General features: G+C 41.2%; 2 protein-coding genes across 2 annotated transcripts; one reads left to right on the top strand and one right to left on the bottom strand.

Moving 5' to 3' along the window:
• Nucleotides 1–374: 374 nt before the first annotated feature.
• LOC124874404 lies at nucleotides 375–3891 on the bottom strand. Its single transcript, XM_047375753.1, has 4 exons — nucleotides 3702–3891; nucleotides 2992–3539; nucleotides 1128–1302; nucleotides 375–796 (listed from the first exon to the last, which is right to left on the bottom strand). Exons 1-4 carry the CDS (start codon nucleotides 3736–3738, stop codon nucleotides 603–605), a joined length of 954 nt encoding a protein of 317 aa, XP_047231709.1. The 5' UTR covers nucleotides 3739–3891; the 3' UTR covers nucleotides 375–602.
• A 10471-nt stretch (nucleotides 3892–14362) lies between these two features.
• On the top strand, nucleotides 14363–20082 carry LOC124873715 (ICOS ligand-like). Its single transcript, XM_047374577.1, has 5 exons — nucleotides 14363–14722; nucleotides 14805–15128; nucleotides 16425–16706; nucleotides 16786–16956; nucleotides 18512–20082. The coding sequence occupies exons 1-5, from the start codon at nucleotides 14626–14628 to the stop codon at nucleotides 18577–18579; spliced, it is 942 nt and encodes a 313-aa protein (XP_047230533.1). The 5' UTR covers nucleotides 14363–14625; the 3' UTR covers nucleotides 18580–20082.
• Nucleotides 20083–20105: the final 23 nt, after the last annotated feature.

Raw genomic sequence — 20105 nt, 5'->3', positions numbered from 1 at the left:
TTTTCCTGTTTGCCATTTTATCCATGTTTTACATGTCCCAGTAGTGATTTTCCACCCTGTTAGAAAGTCACAACACAGAATGTAATGAAGGATGGGTATTCTAAATAAATGGTAACAGATCATCAGCATACAGCGAACTTTACATTCAACGTGAACTGTCTAAATGTCCTGACTGTGCCAAGTATCTGGCAGGAATTTAATAGATAAATCAAATAACAGAAGACTAAAGGAGCAACCCTGTCATGTGCATCAAGACGGAAAGGTTTTGATTTTTCATTATAACTTTAACATTATGCAAACCTATTAGGTTCAGGAAAAAATATGGCAATGCTTTTTGATAACACACCTGATGGCGTGAAGACAGGAGCTAGATGTCACATAAAAGGGGATTTATTTAAGAAAAAAATAAATCAACGAAATATCACAGAACTGAAAAACCTTAATATTGGAACAAAAATAATAGCAATTGTATTTTACAGTCACACATCTGGGGAGAAAACCAACATAGTACTCAATGGCATGCGCTCACTCACACCCTGGACAAGACAGTATAGGACAGGCAGTTTAGGACTGCGGTTCTGGTAGGACGTTATTGGCCTGGGTCATGGACACTTGGCTCCAAAGGAGAACGAGTCTGGTTCCTGGTCAGATGTTGGAGGAACGCTTGTATATTTTGTGTGGCAGACTGAAAGATGGACTTTGAGGTCTCTTTTCCCGAGTATTGTAGCTGTACAGTACAAACAGTGAGAGTGTTGCTGTTTCCTGCAACTGAGTCCACATCTATGAATGGTGTAATCTGAAAAATCAAAAGGTGAAATGAATACATTTAATATCCAACACACATTCTAATATTTACGGTATATAAATGCAAACACATATACAGATAGAGACCAAAGAGGCTTGGAATAAATGTACCTTTCATTGTAGTTGCCTTTAAGCTCACAATTTGAAAATTTTATAGAAATCAAAATTTTAAGTTTAGCAATTTATTTGGTGAGCACAAAAACCCCATGTTAAGGAATAATTGCTTTTATTCCAAAATTTTACTATTAATTTATTTATAACTTTTTTTTCCACACATCCTTACCAGGTATTTTTATGTACACAAAATGCAAATAAAACCATACCTCCATAGAAAACAGCTTTATTAAAATGACCATTCATATGGATCTTGATCTTTGACAGTTTTATGGGTTTAAAAAATCCAGGCCCACAAAATGGACAGTGATACTGTGGAGATGGGCAGCAGCTGCACCTTTTCACAGGTGGCAGTGAACGCCCCCTCTGAACTGTTATGTGGAGCTGGAGGAAGATGGAACAGGAAATCAGATTACCTTCAAATCAAAGACATATTTCTCCATATGTAGAAACAGTGTAGAATGGATCAAGTAAATCATTTTATACAGTGACTTAAGCCCCAAAGTATTTCGGTTTTACATTTCAGTCACAAAAATACACAAAACAAAACGCCGCCCACACAACCATTCAAAAGAAGAGATCAAGATTGAGATACAAAAAACACACATAACACAGGATGGGCATTAAATATACAAATATATATAAAATGACCTGTACATAGATAACCTGTTATGTGATTAAGTCTCACACCTACAAACAAGAAAGACATGGAGATGGTTAGTGCCAATTGCTGCCATGCTGGATGTGTCACCATGATCCTACACTGAGGGAACACAGAAAAGCCCAGAGGAAACTGATCACTACACGATGCTGCAGTTGCATTACTCTTTATTTAAAGAGTTACCGCTCATCATCTAACACTCTATACCTATATCTTCTTCATCTACAGCACCAAAGACAGCAAGTGATGGGTTCAGGGAGAACCCATCACTGACCATTTTCAGGGTGTGAAGAACCTCCAGAAACTTGCTAATGGACTGCACACCCAAAACATATGGCCAGGGTGGCAGGCACAAAGTGATGCAGCATTTACCAAAAGTAAGGACTAAATTCCAAACATCGTCTGAAAACCAAAGGTTCCTTATGCTAAGGAAACTTTTGTTTGAAGAGCAGAAGTTGCTATCAATAATTAATAATTAAAAAAAAGATTAGACCTTTGCCTGATGGATGCAGGCCAAGAAACTCTTAAACTTGCCAGAGCTATGAGGCTATGAAGTGGAAAACTGAAATGTTTCCTGATCTGAGTCCACACCTAGAGGGAACCTAGTAGAAGATGATGGAAATGTTCTGAACCAAATCCAGCTCCACTGGCAGCCCAGTAGTAGGACTATTGACTTCTATTAGAAGTGAAAGTTAGAGAATGCCAGATTTTTTGGTCTTTCTGTAAGTGCATCTTAGATACTTGAGGGTGTTTGCCCTTCCAAATGTAAAATAAAATGGTAAAATCCACAGTTACAAAACAAATTAAAGGACAGAAGCCGTGATGACCAAAGTAAATATAAAAACTTAGGGAGAAAATTAATTTTCACTGAAATAATGCAGCCCACAAATGTTGTGTTTGAATGACCATTGTGTTAGGCTCCAATCTTCCAAATTGTAAACTTTAGCAGCTAGCCTGGAGATAGCCTCTTGGAGTTTGGATAATGTATCCTCAAGTTCTCTAATCCAAATGGCTTGTCTATTCTGAAGCCATCTTAAACGAAGACAAAACATCCATGCTCCTCCACTGCTAAACAAATCTGGTCTAATTATTTCTCCTGTGAACTAAATAAAACTTTGATGTGAACCGTCTGCTCTTCGTTGAGGTTAGGCAAAAATTCCAACATGGATTCCAAAAGGTAATTATTTTTTTTATTGGTCGTACTCTTACTGCTTTGATAAGTATGTGCATAAGTGACTAAGTTAGATACAGAGTACTGCATTATTGGAAGCAGAGTGGATCTGATGCAACATTTCTGTCATGTAGTCTCAAGCCACACTGTTCTGAAACAAAGCTGCTTCATAGTGAAAGCAAACAAAACTACACTATATGTACCAAAACAAAAAAACATAATGCTCCAAAAGCAAACTTACTTTTTTAACTTCTGCATTAACAAGCTTGCAACCATAGCCATGGTCCTGGGTCTTCATCTTTATATGATTCTCTTCTGCACTGATGCCATCATGGTCAGTAGAGCGACGGGGCGCGACCTTGAGGGGTTGTTCTAAGCATGTGGGAACTAGAGGGTCTCGAGGAAGCATATAGAGAACGATCTGTGTCAGCCGCAAAGGAAGCACCTCCACTACCTTTGTGCTACTGTCAACAATTGTGCAACTTGGAACGTTGAAAAAGGATGCAGAACTGGATCTCAAGGCAGATGTTGGAAGGCTTAGGCTCTGATTTAATGTTTTAGGGCTTAGGGTCGGGATGGACACTGTAAGGTTTGGGTCCCAGGCAGGATTATCAGAATCTTGCTCCAGGACAGGGGAAAAAGGGCTTGGAGGAGTTCTTGTATGTTTTATGTGGCAGCATGAAAGATGGACTTTGAGGTCTCTTTTCCTGAGTATTGTAGCTGTACAGTACAAACAATGAAAGTGTTGCTGTTTCCTGCAACTGAGTCCACATCTATGAATGGTGTAATCTGAAATATCAAAAGGTGACATTTGATACATATTTAACAACCAATATTTACATTTCAATATTTACCAGATGCAAATGACACATATTTACAAATACAACACAGATATGTAAAAAAATCAAAAAACAATCACAATTAAAATGACAGTAAATATAAACACCATACCTCCACAGGAAACAGCTTTATTAAAATGACCATTCATATGGATCTTGATCTTTGACAGTTTTGTGGGTTTAAAAAATCCAGGCCCACAAAATGGACAGTGATACTGTGGAGATGGGCAGCAGCTGCACCTTTTCACAGGTGGCAGTGAACGCCCCCTCTGAACTGTTATGTGGAGCTGGAGGAAGATGGAACAGGAAATCTGATTACCTTCATCGAAAAGTGTAGTATCCAGCTCTCTTTCTCTCTCTCTCTCTCTCTCTCTCTCTCTCTCTCTCTCTCTCTCTCTATATATATATATATATATATATATATATATATATATATATGATTTACACTTACTGCACACAACATATACAAAGCATTTACTGTGTCAGGATTTTTCCAATAAAGTTTATTTAAAAAAACTTATGATCAGGTGTTGTGCCGTAAAGTGATGGTCTGCCAAAAACTGATCGGGTAAGATCGGCGCGTCCCCGCGAAGGAGCGAGCAGCGAGAGGGGGAGGAGCTTGCTGCAGGAGCGCGCCCAGCCTGTCAGCTGAGTGTCTGGTTTTGAGAGTTCTTTCTTGGTGGTTTAGTATGGAGGACCGATCCTGACAAAATTAAAATTAAAGCAGAAATATATATATTTTGTTTTTCCTTTTCCTTACACATGCGTTTTCATCAAGAAATGTAAATGTTTTCTTTTTCCTTTTCCTTACACATGCCTTTGTTCTTTTGACATTTCCTCGTCTCTCTTTTTCCTTTACCGTATGCATTTCTGCATCATTATGCAAATGAGGAGGGCTGCCTTCTTCTCTCCAGCTCCTCTCCTATTGGTCAATATACAGGAAGGAGGAGGATCCATGTGCAGGCCGAGGGTGTGTCCCAATTCAGGGGCTGGATCCTTCCAAGTCCGTACTTGTGGGCTGATTACGTCACAGCGCGGCGCGTTAGGTCTGTCAGATGCTGCCGACAAATGTGTCCTTCTTTTGCCCGATTTGAAGGATGACTTGTGTGTATCCTTCGCGGTCCATCTTTTCCCATGATTCATTGCGGGGCGAAGTAGTTTGGTCAAAGAGGGGCAGCCATGGTGGACCACAGTGACAAAAGCTGTGAGTAAACTGACAAATTACACTTTCTGTGACACAAATGAACTTTTACAAAGTTTTTAGTGCGGGAATATAACTGTGTAGATGTGAAAAATCTGCTTGATTCATCAAGACATCGCTTAATTTCAAACGTGCTCCGACGTGTTCGGAGTTTTCCGCTCCCACCATAGTAACTGCCGGTTTGCTTCGCCAGTCCTACCGGCGGTGAGGCGAGCTAGACCCGGTAGAGATCACACAGGTGGTCTGCAGATGTTTGTGATGCCTTTTTCCGCTGTCCACATCATCATCAAGTTTAAAGGGCTGGCTGGACCACATCACTAGGATGTAATCAGAAATATGCAGAATTAGAAGATGGTGCTCACAAAATATGACAATTAGTTATACCCCTCAAACATTAATCACATCTATAATATTATACCTGCCTGCAAACAGTAGTCATGTTCTGGTGGTGTGTATGTGTACATATATATATATATATATATATATATATATATATATATATATGTATATATATATATATACACTGCTGAAAAAAAATAAAGGGAACACTTAAACAACACAATATAACTCCAAGTAAATCAAACTTCTGTGAAATCAAACTGTCCACTTAGGAAGCAACACTGATTGACAATCAATTTCTCATGCTGTCGTGCAAATGGAAAAGACAACAGGGGGAAATCTTTGGCGATTAGCAAGACTCACTCAATAAAGGAGTGGTTCTACAGGTGGGGACCACAGACCAATTCTCAGTACCTATGCTTTCTGGCTGATGTTTTGGTCACTTTTGAATGTTGGTGGTGCTTTCACACTCGTGGTAGCATGAGACGGACTCTACAACCCACACAAGTGGCTCAGGTAGTGCAGCTCATCCAGGATGGCACATCAATGTGAGCTGTGGCAAGAAGGTTTGCTGTGTCTGTCAGCGTAGTGTCCAGAGCCTGGAGAAGCTACCAGGAGACAGACCAGTACACCAGGAGACGTGGAGGAGGCCATACAACAACCCAGCAGCAGGACCGCTACCTCCACCTTTGTGCAAGGAAGAACAGGAGGAGCACTGCCAGAGCCCTGCAAAATGACCTCCAGCAGGCCACAAATGTGCATGTGTCTGCACAAACGGTTAGAAACCGACTCCATGAGGATGGTATGAGGGCCCGACGTCCACAAATGGGGGTTGTGCTCACAGCCCAACACCGTGCAGGATGCTTGGCATTTGCCAGAGAACACCAGGATTGGCAAATTCGCCACTGGCGCCCTGTGCTCTTCACAGATGAAAGCAGGTTCACACTGAGCACATGTGACCAACGTGACAGAGTCTGGAGACACCGTGGAGAGAGATCTGCTGTCTGCAACATCCTTCAGCATGACTGTTGGAAAAATTGTATATAGTTTTTATTTTTATCTTATATTATTTTCCTTTTCTTTCATTTGACTATTTGATTTTATAACCATTCATGATGCTTGTGTGAGGATGTGTGAGTTGTCTGCAGGCAATGGTCATAAATGGAGCTGGGAAGGAAGCGGTCCAGTTGAGGACGTCATAAAGATGAAGGCTGATTGCGCTAACCAGAAGATGCACTGATCCTGGAAGATGGAGAGATTGTGGAAGTGTGTTGTTAAAAGATAAAGGAGTTTATGACCTGTTTACGATGCAGCTGTTGTTTCCCATCCTTTAGAGAACAATGTTTTTGTAAATAAGGTCCCCCAAAGATAATAAAAAGAGAGTTACAGGCAGATGCTGTTCAGAGCGGTGCGAGATTTGTAACTGAACACATCTTGACTGTTCTCCTCGACTCGAGTATATAATTAATTCTTTGTCTCTCTCTCTTCTTTTTGCGATGCTATAAGTATTTTAGGTTGTTTAAACCCGACAATGACCGGTTTGGCAGTGGGTCAGTAATGGTGTGGGGTAGCATCTCTTTCCGTGTGCTCGCCAGAGGTAGCCTGACTGCCATTAGGTACCGAGATGAGATCCTCAGACCCCTTGTGAGACCATATACTGGTGCGGTTGGCCCTGGGTTCCTCCTAATGCAGGACAATGCTAGACCTCATGTGGCTGGAGTGTGTCGGCAGTTCCTGCATGATGAAGACATTGAAGATATGGACTGGCCCACCCGTTCCCCAGACATGATGTACCAGATGTGCTCTGGGACATGATGTCCCAGAGCACATCCAAAATCTCCTGATAGCTAGCTGCATTGACCCTGCCCTTGATAAAACACAGTGGACCAACACCAGCAGCTGACACGGCACCCCAGACCATCACTGACTGTGGGTACTTGACACTGGACTTCTGGCATTTTGGCATTTCCTTCTCCCCAGTCTTCCTCCAGACTCTGGCATCTTGATTTCCGAATGACATGCAGAATTTGCTTTCATCTGAAAAAAGTACTTAGGACCACTGAGCAACAGTCCAGTGCTGCCTCTCTGTAGTCCAGGTCAGGCGCTTCTGCCGCTGTTTCTGGTTCAAAAGTGGCTTGACCTGGGGAATGCGGCACCTGTAGCCCATTTCCTGCACACGCCTGTGCACAGTGGCTCTGGATGTTTCTACTCCAGACTCAGTCCACTGCTTCCGCAGGTCCCCCAAGGTCTGGAATCGGCCCTTCTCCACAATCTTCCTCAGGGTCCGGTCACCTCTTCTCGTTGAGCAGCGTTTTCTGCCACACTTTTTCATTCCCACAGACTTCCCACTGAGGTGCCTTGATACAGCACTCTGGGAACAGCCTATTCGTTCAGAAATTTCTTTCTCTGTCTTACCCTCTTGCTTGAGGGTGTCAATAGTGGCCTTCTGGACAGCAGTCAGGTCGGCAGTCTTACCCATGATTGGGGTTTTGAGTGATGAACCAGGCTGGGAGTTTTAAAGGCCTCAGGAATCTTTTGCAGGTGTTTAGAGTTAACTCGTTGATTCAGATGATTAGGTTCATAGCTAGTTTAGAGACCCTTTTAATGATATGCTAATTTTGTGAGATAGGAATTTTGGGTTTTCATGAGCTGTATGCCAAAATCATCCGTATTAAGTCAATAAAAGACCTGAAATATTTCAGTTAGTGTGCAATGAATCTAAAATATATGAATGTTAAATTTTCATCATGACATTATGGAAAATAATGAACTTTATCACAATATGCTAATATTTTGAGAAGGACCTGTATATACATATAGGTAAGATATATTTATTTATTTAATTTGTAGAATTAAATATATATATATAAATAGATAGACCGACACGAACCACACTCCATACCAGTAAGTGGCGGTAATGCTACTAAAAGTTTGTTGCCAACTGCCAATAACACCAACAAGAAGAAGAAGAAGACTAACTACTAACATGGCTAAGACCAAAGAGCTGTCCAAAGACATCAGAGACGAAATTGTAGACCTGCACAAGGCTGGAAAAGGCTACGGAGCAATTACCAAGCAGCTTGGAGAAAAAAGATCAACTGTTGGAGTAATTATTAGAAAATGGAAGAAGCTGAACATGACAGTCAATCTCCCTCGGACTGGGGCTCCATGCAAGATCTCACCTCGTGGCGTATCAATGATCCTAAGAAAGGTGAGGAATCCGCCCAGAACTACATGGGAGGAGCTGGTCAATGATCTGAAGAGAGCTGGCACCACTGTGTGATGCTTTGCTCACATCCAGAAAGACTAACCACAGGTCTCAGTTGCAGCTTCCCATCCAAGTCTCTGACCTTGCGAGAGATTTAGCCACATCGCCAGAGACTTTCTGTTCAGAAAGACATCTGCCTTTTTGTTCTGTTCAAGAGGTTTTTCCAGAAACTGGTCACTCAGGTTGATCCTGCTATCACCATTGTAAATATTTGTATATAGTTTTATTTTATGCTTTTTGTCTTGTAATCTTGATCTGTTTGAATGTTGTTTTTTTCCACATTCTGTTTAAAGTGCTATTTGTAATTTTCAAAATAAACTGTGTTTAGAAATTTAAATGAAGTTGATGTATTGTTAGGTCAAATGGAAATTAAATACATTGGTGACAAAAACAATATTGAAATTTATTAGAACAGCTTAAAACTTTAAGAAACAATCTGAACAAAACTTAATATTATTTCTTATGTAGCACCTTATTTCAGTACCATTCTTTCTAAGATGGAAAACAGTCTGTCCATTCTTTGTAGCCTCATGTCCTCCCTGATCAACTCCATCATCTCTGTCCCTCTTTCTTTTCTGACCCGTTCCTGCTGGCTCACTGTCTTCCTTCTCCATCTGGTTGCCCACCGCTCTGCTTGGCCCTGGAGTATCCTCAGGGATGGAGGCAATTAGGACAGGAGGTGTTGTGGAAGACTTCTGTCCCAACACCTCATCCATAAAGACAAACCAGGGCCAACAGCAGCAGTGGGATTTTCCCTGACTCCCTCTCCTGACCCTGGATACTTACAATCCTAAAGTTATAAGGAAGAAAAAAAGAGTTGACTAAACAGAGAAACCAACAAGACTTTTAGAAATATTTTTTATTTGTGTGTGACATGAGAACTTCTGAACATACTTTATATTTCCTTTTCATATTGTCCCACTTTTTTTTTTGGCCTGCAAGGGGGTGACCTTCCTCTGTTGGTCCATCTTCTCCAGAATTGTCCTAAACCGAAAGAAGTATGTTAATCACTGGATGGATATTTCTGAAAGTTAGAAATATAGGAGTTTTTGAAACTGGACAGAAACTGACTGCAAAGAATGTTGTTATTGTACCTCCAAGCCACGGGGCTTGTATAGCCAAACCTTTGGTCACTCATGCCAATGCCAAACGTTGGTTTCAATGGTGCAAGGAGCCCAAATCTTGGGCTGTGGACAATGTGAAACATGTATTGTTGTCTGATGAGTCCACCTTTACTGTTTCCCCCACATCTGGGAAAGTTACGGTGTGGAGAAGCTCCAAAGAAGCGTACCACCGAGACTGTTGCATGCCCAGAGTGAAGCATGGGGGTGGATCAGTGATGGTTTGGGCTGCCATATCATGGCATTCCCTTGGCCCAATACTTGTGCTAGATAGGCGCGTCACTGCCAAGGACTACCAAACCATTCTTGAGGACCATGTGCATCCAATGGTTCAAACATTGTATCCTGAAGGCAGTGCCGTGCATCAGGATGACAATGCACCAATACACACAGCAAGACTGGTGAAAGATTGGTTTGATGAACATGAAAGTGAAGTTGAACATCTCCCATGGCCTGCACAGTCACCAGATCTAAATATTATTGAGCCACTTTGGGGTGTTTTGGAGGAGTGAGTCAGGAAACGTTTTCCTCCACCAGTATCACGTAGTGACCTGGCCACTATCCTGCAAGACGAATGGCTTAAAATCCCTCTGACCACTGTGCAGGACTTGTATATGTCATTCCCAAGACGAATTGACGCTGTATTGGCCGCAAAAGGAGGCCTTACACCATACTAATAAATTATTGTGGTCTAAAACCAGGTGTTTCAGTTTCATTGTCCGATAGCGGCCTTTAGCTCATCCAGAGTGTTGGGTCTTGAGTCTCTCAACGTTCTCTTCACAATATCCCACAGATTCTCTATGGGGTTCAGGTCAGGAGAGTTGGCAGGCCAATTGAGCACAGTGATACCATGGTCAGTAAACCATTTACCAGTGGTTTTGGCACTGTGAGCAGGTGCCAGGTCGTGCTGAAAAATGAAATCTTCATCTCCATAAAGCTTTTCAGCAGATGGAAGCATGAAGTGCTCCAAAATCTCCTGATAGCTAGCTGCATTGACCCTGCCCTTGATAAAACACAGTGGACCAACACCAGCAGCTGACACGGCACCCCAGACCATCACTGACTGTGGGTACTTGACACTGGACTTCTGGCATTTTGGCATTTCCTTCTCCCCAGTCTTCCTCCAGACTCTGGCACCTTGATTTCCGAATGACATGCAGAATTTGCTTTCATCTGAAAAAAGTACTTTGGACCACTGAGCAACAGTCCAGTGCTGCTTCTCTGTAGCCCAGGTCATGAGCTTCTGCCGCTGTTTCTGGTTCAAAAGTGGCTTGACCTGGGGAATGCGGCACCTGTAGCCCATTTCCTGCACACGCCTGTGCACAGTGGCTCTGGATGTTTCTACTCCAGACTCAGTCCACTGCTTCCGCAGGTCCCCCAAGGTCTGGAATCGGCCCTTCTCCACAATCTTCCTCAGGGTCCGGTCACCTCTTCTCGTTGTGCAGCGTTTTCTGCCACACTTTTTCCTTCCCACAGACTTCCCACTGAGGTGCCTTGATACAGCACTCTGGGAACAGCCTATTCGTTCAGAAATTTCTTTCTGTGTCTTACCCTCTTGCTTGAGGGTGTCAATAGTGGCCTTCTGGACAGCAGTCAGGTCGGCAGTCTTACCCATGATTGGGGTTTTGAGTGATGAACCAGGCTGGGAGTTTTAAAGGCCTCAGGAATCTTTTGCAGGTGTTTAGAGTTAACTCGTTGATTCAGATGATTAGGTTCATAACTCGTTTAGAGACCCTTTTAATGATATGCTAATTTTGTGAGATAGGAATTTTGGGTTTTCATGAGCTGTATGCCACAATCATCCGTATTAAGACAATAAAAGACCTGAAATATTTCAGTTAGTGTGCAATGAATCTAAAATATATTAATGTTAAATTTTCATCATGACATTATGGAAAATAATGAACTTTATCACAATATGCTAATATTTTGAGAAGGACCTGTACTTTACTGATCCTGCAACAAACAGTCATTCCCACACTGAAAAAGGTCCCCAAATGGACCAAATAGGACTATTTCACCTGCCGAAAACTGATTATGGCTTATTCTATGACCCATGGAATAATATTTCTGTCTAAAAGTGCTTTATTTTATTTAGGGGGGTCATATTTAAGACATCTTGCTGAGCACAGACCCTCCCACACTAAAAAAATCCCCAAAAGTACAATTTGGGGGTATTTCATCTGCCAAAAAGTGATTACAGCTTAGTCTATGACCCATGGAAGCTGTAATCAGTAGATGTCTTAAATATGATCCCCCTAAATAAAATAAAGCACTTTTAGACAGAAATATTATTCCATGGGTCATAGAAAAGACCTGACAGTGGCGGGCCTGAGAACGACGTCTAAAAACGTCATGTTCCAAGCAGCGCTACATACACAAAGCTTAAGCTAGCTTTCCTTTAGATCTCCAGTCACAGTATTGCCGAGACAGTAACCGTAATCATGGTCGGAACCATCCATCTTTGTATATATTCTCTTGTACGCATGCGTTTAGAGGGTCCGGAGGGCGGCGTTTTTTTGAGAGGGGTTGAATACGAGTCGGTTGTGATGTTGGAGGACGCCTTTTTACGCATGCGCACAATAGAGGGAACAATAGGAGAGTTTTGTTGAATGAGTGAAACTAAACAGCAATAAGACAATACAGAACATGAAAGACTGGAGAATTACAGTCATATTAAAAACATCCATACTGTACAAGTTTCTTTGCATTCTTTGCTTCAAAATAATCAGCAGAGTCATGTCCTTTTAGAAAACATTTATGGATAAAAATTTGAAAGTCATCGGGGTTTTAAGAAATAAATCTAGATTTTTTTAATCTTTTTTATTATTCCAAATTACCATTTTTGTCAAAACTCCAAAGAGGGGGATGTTTTGGTTTAAGCCATGGTAAAAGGCATTACTGTAGACACGGAGAAGGAAAAGGTGACCTTTTGGTGCAGTAGAAAAGTCCCCTAAGTTTGTGCTTTTCTAGTCAAGACTGTAATGAATAGTAGTCCTTATAAATTGGTTTTGGGCACACAGTGCCTTAGGAAACTATTCACACCCCTACAGTTTCACATTTTCTCACGCTACAATCTTTGAACAGCAATGTTCCAGTCTTGCCACAGATTCTCATTTGGATTTAGGTCTGAACCTTGACTGGGCCAGTCTAACACAGGAATATGCTTTGATTTATGACTGTATGTTTGGGGTTGTTGTCCTGCCTAAAGGTGAACCTTCACCTTTAGGCTGGTAGCACCAAACTGGAAGCCATGGATCACATGGATCACATTCGCCCTGATGCAGTCTATGGCCATGTTTTCTAAATATGGGTGTGCTCCCACCTCCCCTGCCTCCAACCCGGCTGTGCTGTCCTGGGGACTGAACCATATCTGCCTGTTCAAGATCTGTCACTCTGTGGATGTGAGGCACGCAGAAATAACATAACTGCTAAAGTGCTGAATATTGATGCTCCCATTGTATTAAAAACATTGATTGTTTTTTTAAGATATAGGTCGACAATATTTATTGAAATTATGTGGTAATCTTTTTAAACGCACAGGCAAGCTGTCCATGAAAACTGTTGTTAGGTTAATTATCTAATCAAGTTGGCCTTGGTCAACCTGATAACTGGTGCTCAAAGTTGGCCTACAAGCTGCAAACATACCACAGCATTTAGTTTCACATAAAAAATGAGCCTTAGTAATGATGAATAAAGTTAACCTAGCCCTTGTTTTTGAAGAATGAAGAGTACTGAAGAATAAACAACTGTTGGACTGCTTTGTGGTATGGTATGGTAGAGAAAACAGGAATGGGTCAGACACTTCCATCATGGGAGAAGATGCGGCGGTGGTGGAGGAGTATAAATACCTCTTGGTAAACCTGGAGAACAGCCTGGAGTGGAGATGCAACAGTGAAGCCATCTACAAGAAGGGACAGAGCAGACTGTACTTCTTGAGGAAGCTTAGGTCTATCTGTATTTATATCTTCTATAGGTCTGTTGTGGAAAGTGTGATCTCTTCTGCCATCATCTGCTGGGGAAGCAGCATCAGAGCCAGGGACTTAAAAAAGCTCAAGACGCTGATAAAGAAGGCTGGCTCTGTTCTGGAGACTGTTCTGTAGCCTCTGGAGATAGTACAAGATAGTAATTCAACAGCAGTGTCTTCAGTCAGAGAATACTTCAGATCCATTTTGCTTGCAAAAAGTTTTCAAAGTGGTGGACAGGTGGGGGCCACAGATTATCTTTTTCTTAAGCCATAGCAGAATTGATTATGTGTGATGTCATCTAATAAAAGAGCATGGGGAGACTAGCATTCAAAAGTGACGCTATAAAGGCAAAAGAAGATGTATTTTGTGTTTTTTTCCCTCTAAATTCTTCTCTTAAAACATATTATTGAGGCAAGTTGAGGTGCCGGGGTGCCTCCAGTAAGTTATGTAAGGAGTAAGCCAGATAGTGTTGTTACATAATCCTGCAGTGGCATACCAAAACGCGCGTTTTTTCCGCAAAAAATTTAATTTGGTGTTCAAGATTGTACTCTATCTCTGTTTTACCTGAATTTGGGAACCTGGTATTTTTGAGGGAGGGGCCAAGAGTGAATGACGCGCATTTAAAACTGTGTCCTCTCTACTTAAATTCGTGCATTAAATATTGTCTAAACAATATTGTCTGTATAAGGGTAATGAGGGGGCCAGCGAAGGTGTTCATGGTTCCCTCTCGCCCTCCTCGGGTGGAGACACACTTCATGCTTTATTTCACTATTGTAATTATTTCCCTCGCAGCCGCTTGTTGATCTCATACTTCCTTACCAACATGCGAGTGTGTGCAGGTGTGTGTGACCTAAAAAGCAGTCCAGCAGGTTGAAGCCACCCCCGCCTATACAGCGGGCCCTCACCGGATCTTTGCTGTCAGACGCCAGCGAGCCTTCTATCTGGTGTGTTCACTGTTCTTACATTAACGTCTATCAGCTGTGTCTCTGTTTATTTCAGTCAGAAGTGACTTAAAACAGGAGATGAGGTATGGCAGAAGAAGCCGCAGCATGACTGATGAAAGGTGTGTGTAGGGCTCGGCGCAGGACAAGGAAGTGAGGCCGAACCGACATTTTTTGTATTTGTCTTGACTATAAATAATGAACGAGTTTCGTGCCAGTGAACGTGCGATGCAGGTGGTGCCGTGGCGCGGCGCAGCGCTGCTGCTCTGCTGCGTGTGTTTGTGCGCCGGTGTGGGTGAGTTGACCTGTCTGCTGCTCATGCAGCTTCCACCGAAACAAAACACTCAATTCTCACTTCTGTTTGTCTTTCTGTACAGAGAAAGATTGTGTTCTTGGTAAAGTAGGGGAGCCAGTCTTACTGCCCTGCCTTTATCCTGCCCTGAGTATATTTTTGAACTTTTCCATCGAGTGGAGAAAATACGATAAAGTTGTGTTCAGATCACTGTGGGATGAGGATGGGAACGTGGAGACGTGGAGCGTTAATCATGTCAGGATTCCCACAGATGCACCTCTCACTGGAAACTTCTCCCTGGAGCTGCCATCAGCTCATCCCAAACATGACAGGAGCCAATACAGGCTTTTCTTGCTTTCAGGGGAGAATCAGAGTGCGCCACTGTGTACCATGTGCCTCAGGATTGCAGGTTAGTTCTCTATAAGATTGAATTATTAGAAGAAGGTTATTTAAAAAAACTAAAGTAGAGACAAAGAGTAATATATTTTAAGCACCTTTTCTGTTAGTTTTCATAATCATGTTTCACAGCTTACAAAAACATCCACAAGTTTTTTTTAATACAGAAATGTGCTTTCATGGTGTGGTGATATGATGTGGTCTACCAATCATGGCCTAAGACTGCTGACTCCACAGTTGTCAAACAAACAGACACTGTTACTGTCCACAATGGAGGGTAAGCCACTGAAGGTTATCACCAAAGAAGCTGGTTATTCACAGAGTGTGGTATCCAACCATATTAATGGAAAGTTTAGTGGAAGGAAAAATTGAGGTAGAAAAAGATGGACAAGCAATAGGTGTAACTACAACAATAAGAGGACTGTGAATCGACGTTCCCAGGACAGGATCTAAACTATCCCATTCTTGGTGTTAGTGCTCTCCTGAAGCAGAGACAATGTCAGAAACATTTTACCTACACTAGGGAGAAAAAGTACTGGACTGTTCCTTAGTGGTGAAAATGTCCAAACGAATTTTGTTTGGAAATCAAGGTCCCCGAATCTGGAAGAAGAGTGGGGAGACAAGTCCAAACTCCAAGCAGCAGAAAGTTTAGAGCACCTCATGCGTCCTTCTGCTGACAAGCTTTATGGAGATGCTATTTGCATTTTCCAGCAACACTTGGCTCCTGCCCACACTGTCAAAAGTACCAACACCTGCTTCAATAACTATTATATCAACAAACCACCCTGACCTAAACCCCATAGATAATCTATGGAGTATTAATAACAGGAAGACGAGCCTAGCTGAAGGTCACTATTATACTAACATGGGCTTCCTGACCACCTCAGCAGAACCACCAGCTGACATCCTCCATGCTGCATTGATGCACTGATGTATGCTAAAGGAGACCAGACCAAGCACTGAGTGTATGTTCAGTACAGTACAGTACACAGACATTCTGTTCAGTAGGTTGACAGTTCTGAATTAACAATATTAGTTTATTGGTTTTATGTACTATTTTATATTTCTAAGAGAAAGAATCTTGGGTTTTAAATAGTTGTAAGCCATAATTATCCAAAGTAACAGAAACAGAAGTTTGAAATATATCACTGTGACTAATGAAGGTATGTAATAAACTTTACTTTTTGAATTTGATTAGAAGGTCAAGCTAACTTTTCAATTAATGTTTTAATTTTATTCAGATGCACCTGTAAATCATCACAAAAACATGAAAGGCCTTATGTTTTGTGTTTGATGGTTGTTTTTGCAGCCAGTTTCAGAACCCCCGAGGTGAAAAAGGAACACACAGAAGAAAATGATGAGTCAACCTACCTGTGTCACTCCTCAGGAGGCTACCCCGAGCCTGTAGTTTACTGGCTCATCAACAACAGCCAGGAGCCCCCCGATGGCTCCGTAAGAACCCAGGTTGAGGCGCTTCCCGACTCTCATCTGTACAACATCACAAGCCAGCTGACAGTCAACATTCCCAAAGATGCCACTGTGTCATGCACCATCAAGAATCCGTCTATGAATGAAACGCTAACATCCAAATGTGAGTCCTTTATTGGCGCTATGTCGGATCACAAAATACACCCTCACTTCACTCATTTGTGCTTCTCTTTGGTGCACAGACGGAGCGAGCCCCAACCCTGTAGAGTGGCAGGCGTCACATGGCATGTGGATCTTCAGCACTGTCCTGTGTGTGGTGGTCGCCATCATGGTGATTGCCGGGGTGTACTATCAGATCCACCTGGACAGGATAAACAAGAGGAGGAAGAAGGAATACGAGGAACCACAGAGAGGTGAGCCGATCAAAACTTGACCCAAGTCTGAGTCCCTAATCTGCACAGATATGTGTTTTTCACTCTGGCTGTATGGTGGGGCTGTTTGTCAGGTTATAGATGAATAATTTTGCATGTTTGACAAAACTCTAAACAATCCTGGCACACAGGTTCCTTATATATTGCCGGTTCTACTTTTTTAATACGTTACTACATTTACCTTTGTTTAGTGGGTGCTGTCAGTACACAGTGCATTTTAGTAGGAATTCTATCACATATGCATGGAGCTGGAACTGTTTAATTACAACCTGGTAAACCTGTAGAGACCCAACATGCAAAGTCTCCAAACCAGGGTTTGAATCCACTTTGATGTGTTTGGGCTACTGATCACAGACTGAATGGGTTTACATATACTGTATATACACTGCCTTGCAAAATTATTCATATTGCTCTAACTATTTCACATTTGGTCACATTTCAACTAAAGACCACAATGTATTTTATTGGCATTTTATGTGGAAGTGGAAGGAAAATGATACATGGTTTTATTTATTTAAGAAAAATAATAATCTGTGTGACATGCATCGGTGGTACCCCTAAATAAGATCTGGTGTAAGCGTAACCTTCAGAAGTCACCTAATTGGTAAACAGAGTCCAGTGTGTCATTTATTCTCCTTATAAGTCCATTGGATGTTGTGGAAAGGTTTAAGGCAGAGTTAGGTTATAAATCAATATTCGAAGTTTTGAACGTCTCACAGAGCTCTTTTCAATCCATCATTCTGAAATGGAAAAAGAATATCCCTCATCTGTCTGAAGAAGAGCTCCTCAACATGCCACTCCAGTGCTGCTTGAGGTTCTTAATAACTTTAATCAAAAATAAAATAAAACTGAGCACTGTTTTTAAATATAACGATAATTAGATTAGTTTTTTGCAGTTCTTAGAATTAGAAGTTAGAATTTCAACAGCAGTTTTTTATTCAAGTATTTTCTGTCATTGGTTTACAAACTGTTTGTCTTTTTTTCCCTTTATTTTCATAAATGTAGAATGTTCCATTAAAAAATGTAGATATTATCTTGTAATGATGTTTTTTGATTCTAAAACCTAAAACTAGAGTTATAACAAATTTTATATTTCTAGATTATAAATGTGTTTTTGAAAAGTCATATTCAGCCAGAGCTGCCAAGGGATGGTTCAAATCTAAGCAAATCCGTGTGTTCGAGTCCAGACCTAAATCCAGTTGAGAATCTGTGGGAGGACTTGGCTGATGTTCACAGACAGGCTCTTCATTCATCCATTTCCTTCCACTTCACAATTTAGTTTCACATTTTTTCCTCTATCACAAGAAATCCCAATAAAATACATTGAAGTTTGTGCTGCTAACATTACAAAAAAGTGGAAAGTTCATATGGGTGTAAATACTTTTGTAAGGCACTGTATGAATAAAAACCCCCTTTAGACCAGGTCCTCTTACCGCTCTAACGTGAGAGTAAAAAGCTCAGGTAGCTACAAAGACCCAGTAATAGTTAGGCATCTTGTGACAGGATTTGCTGCTGAATGAATGTCTGTTCTCACCAGGAAGACGATATCAATGGAAGCAGGCAGCTGAGGCCATGATGCCGGAGCAAGTCGAGACTGACGTGTGAAAAAAAAACAACTGATCTACTGTTTCTTTTTAATTGTCTGTCCAAAAAAGCACTAACATGTAAATAGTCTTGAATCACTAAGTGTTGCATTTTCTAGATGTTTATACGACACTAGCTACCAGCCGCCTGCTGACCAATTACAGTCTGAAACTGCAGGGGCACTCAGCTTTAGTGTGAAGAGGATAGATTTGATGTCAAGCCACGTCCAATAGACTAGTGGTTATAATGTTAATGCAGATCTCCTTACATCCATTAACACAAAAACACTGGGAGCAAAGCTCATTCTATTCCTAATGAAAACATTACAAAATGTATCCATTTTTTTTTCTCTACAAGAAGTGAGGAAAAGAGGATACTAGACAGTTTAAATAATAGCAGGAGCAACATTTTTTCTTTACAAGCTAATACAGGTTCTGTACAAAATGTGAAATGTTTGAATCACTGAGTAGATGTTTAGGTTAACCACTGTTTCTGAGAACTGCTTCCCATGTGTGGTATGAAGTTGACCAACTTCTGGAACCTGTGAACAGATATTTCAGTCCAGGATTATTGGTCTACATCACAGTTCATCTGCATTTTTTGGTTTACCACTTCTGTTGATAAAGTCTTGCCTTGAGTATCTTCAGTATATCCTGAGCACATAACCTGTTAGCAGAGCTCCTTTTGTATGAAATATATCCTTATATCATGATCCCAACCATGTTTCACAGTTTGAGGCAGCCCTTAGATGCAAAAAGAACAATCTTGTATCACCAGCACATAAATTGCCTCGTTTTCCTTTAGGCAAGTCAGTGTGTTACTTAGCAAACTGTAACTTCTTCACTGCGTTGTTTTTTGTTGTTTTTTTTTACAGTGGGACATTATTGTGGCTTGGCTTCACATAAACATCTTCTGATTGTTACAGTACTTCACAGGTAACTCCGAGTACTGCTCTGATCAACCCTGGTTTACATTTTAAAGCACTGAGATCATTTTTTTACCCTCTCCAATCAGCTTTTAAATCAAAGTTTTCTGATCTTCTGAAGCATATCTGGAACCAGCCATTTTATTCAGATAGAAATGCACCAATACCAGCATGAACATCTGGTGCCTCCATCTTTAGATAAGAGCCATCTGTTTGTTCAGGGAATGAATGACCTCCCTGATGTCCAAACCATTTTTTTATTTTATGTCCACAACTGCTGGTTTTCTATAATGCTACTATACCTACTAGTAAATTATTTGCCATGTAGAAATGTCATTTTTATGAAAAGCAGGGAATGATCTGGCTAACTTTGGACTGCTGTTATTTTAAAACACACCTGTGTGCGTTTCATAAGTCTTCCTTTCACACAGAGCAATTTATTGTTTAATCTCCTGTTTATTATGAGTGTTGCTTGATTGTTTCCTTAGAAAGAAAAACTTTTTATCCAATTTGAATAAAAAGCTAACTCTGACTGCACTGTTCAATGGTTAGGATTAATTAGAATGTATGTACCTGACTGTTGTGAAGTGCCTTGAGACAACATGTGTTGTGAATTGGCGCT

Source organism: Girardinichthys multiradiatus, chromosome 9 (genome assembly GCF_021462225.1).
Source record: "Girardinichthys multiradiatus isolate DD_20200921_A chromosome 9, DD_fGirMul_XY1, whole genome shotgun sequence".
Classification (NCBI taxonomy): Eukaryota; Metazoa; Chordata; class Actinopteri; order Cyprinodontiformes; family Goodeidae; genus Girardinichthys; species Girardinichthys multiradiatus.
This window is presented reverse-complemented; position numbering and strand designations above follow the sequence as displayed.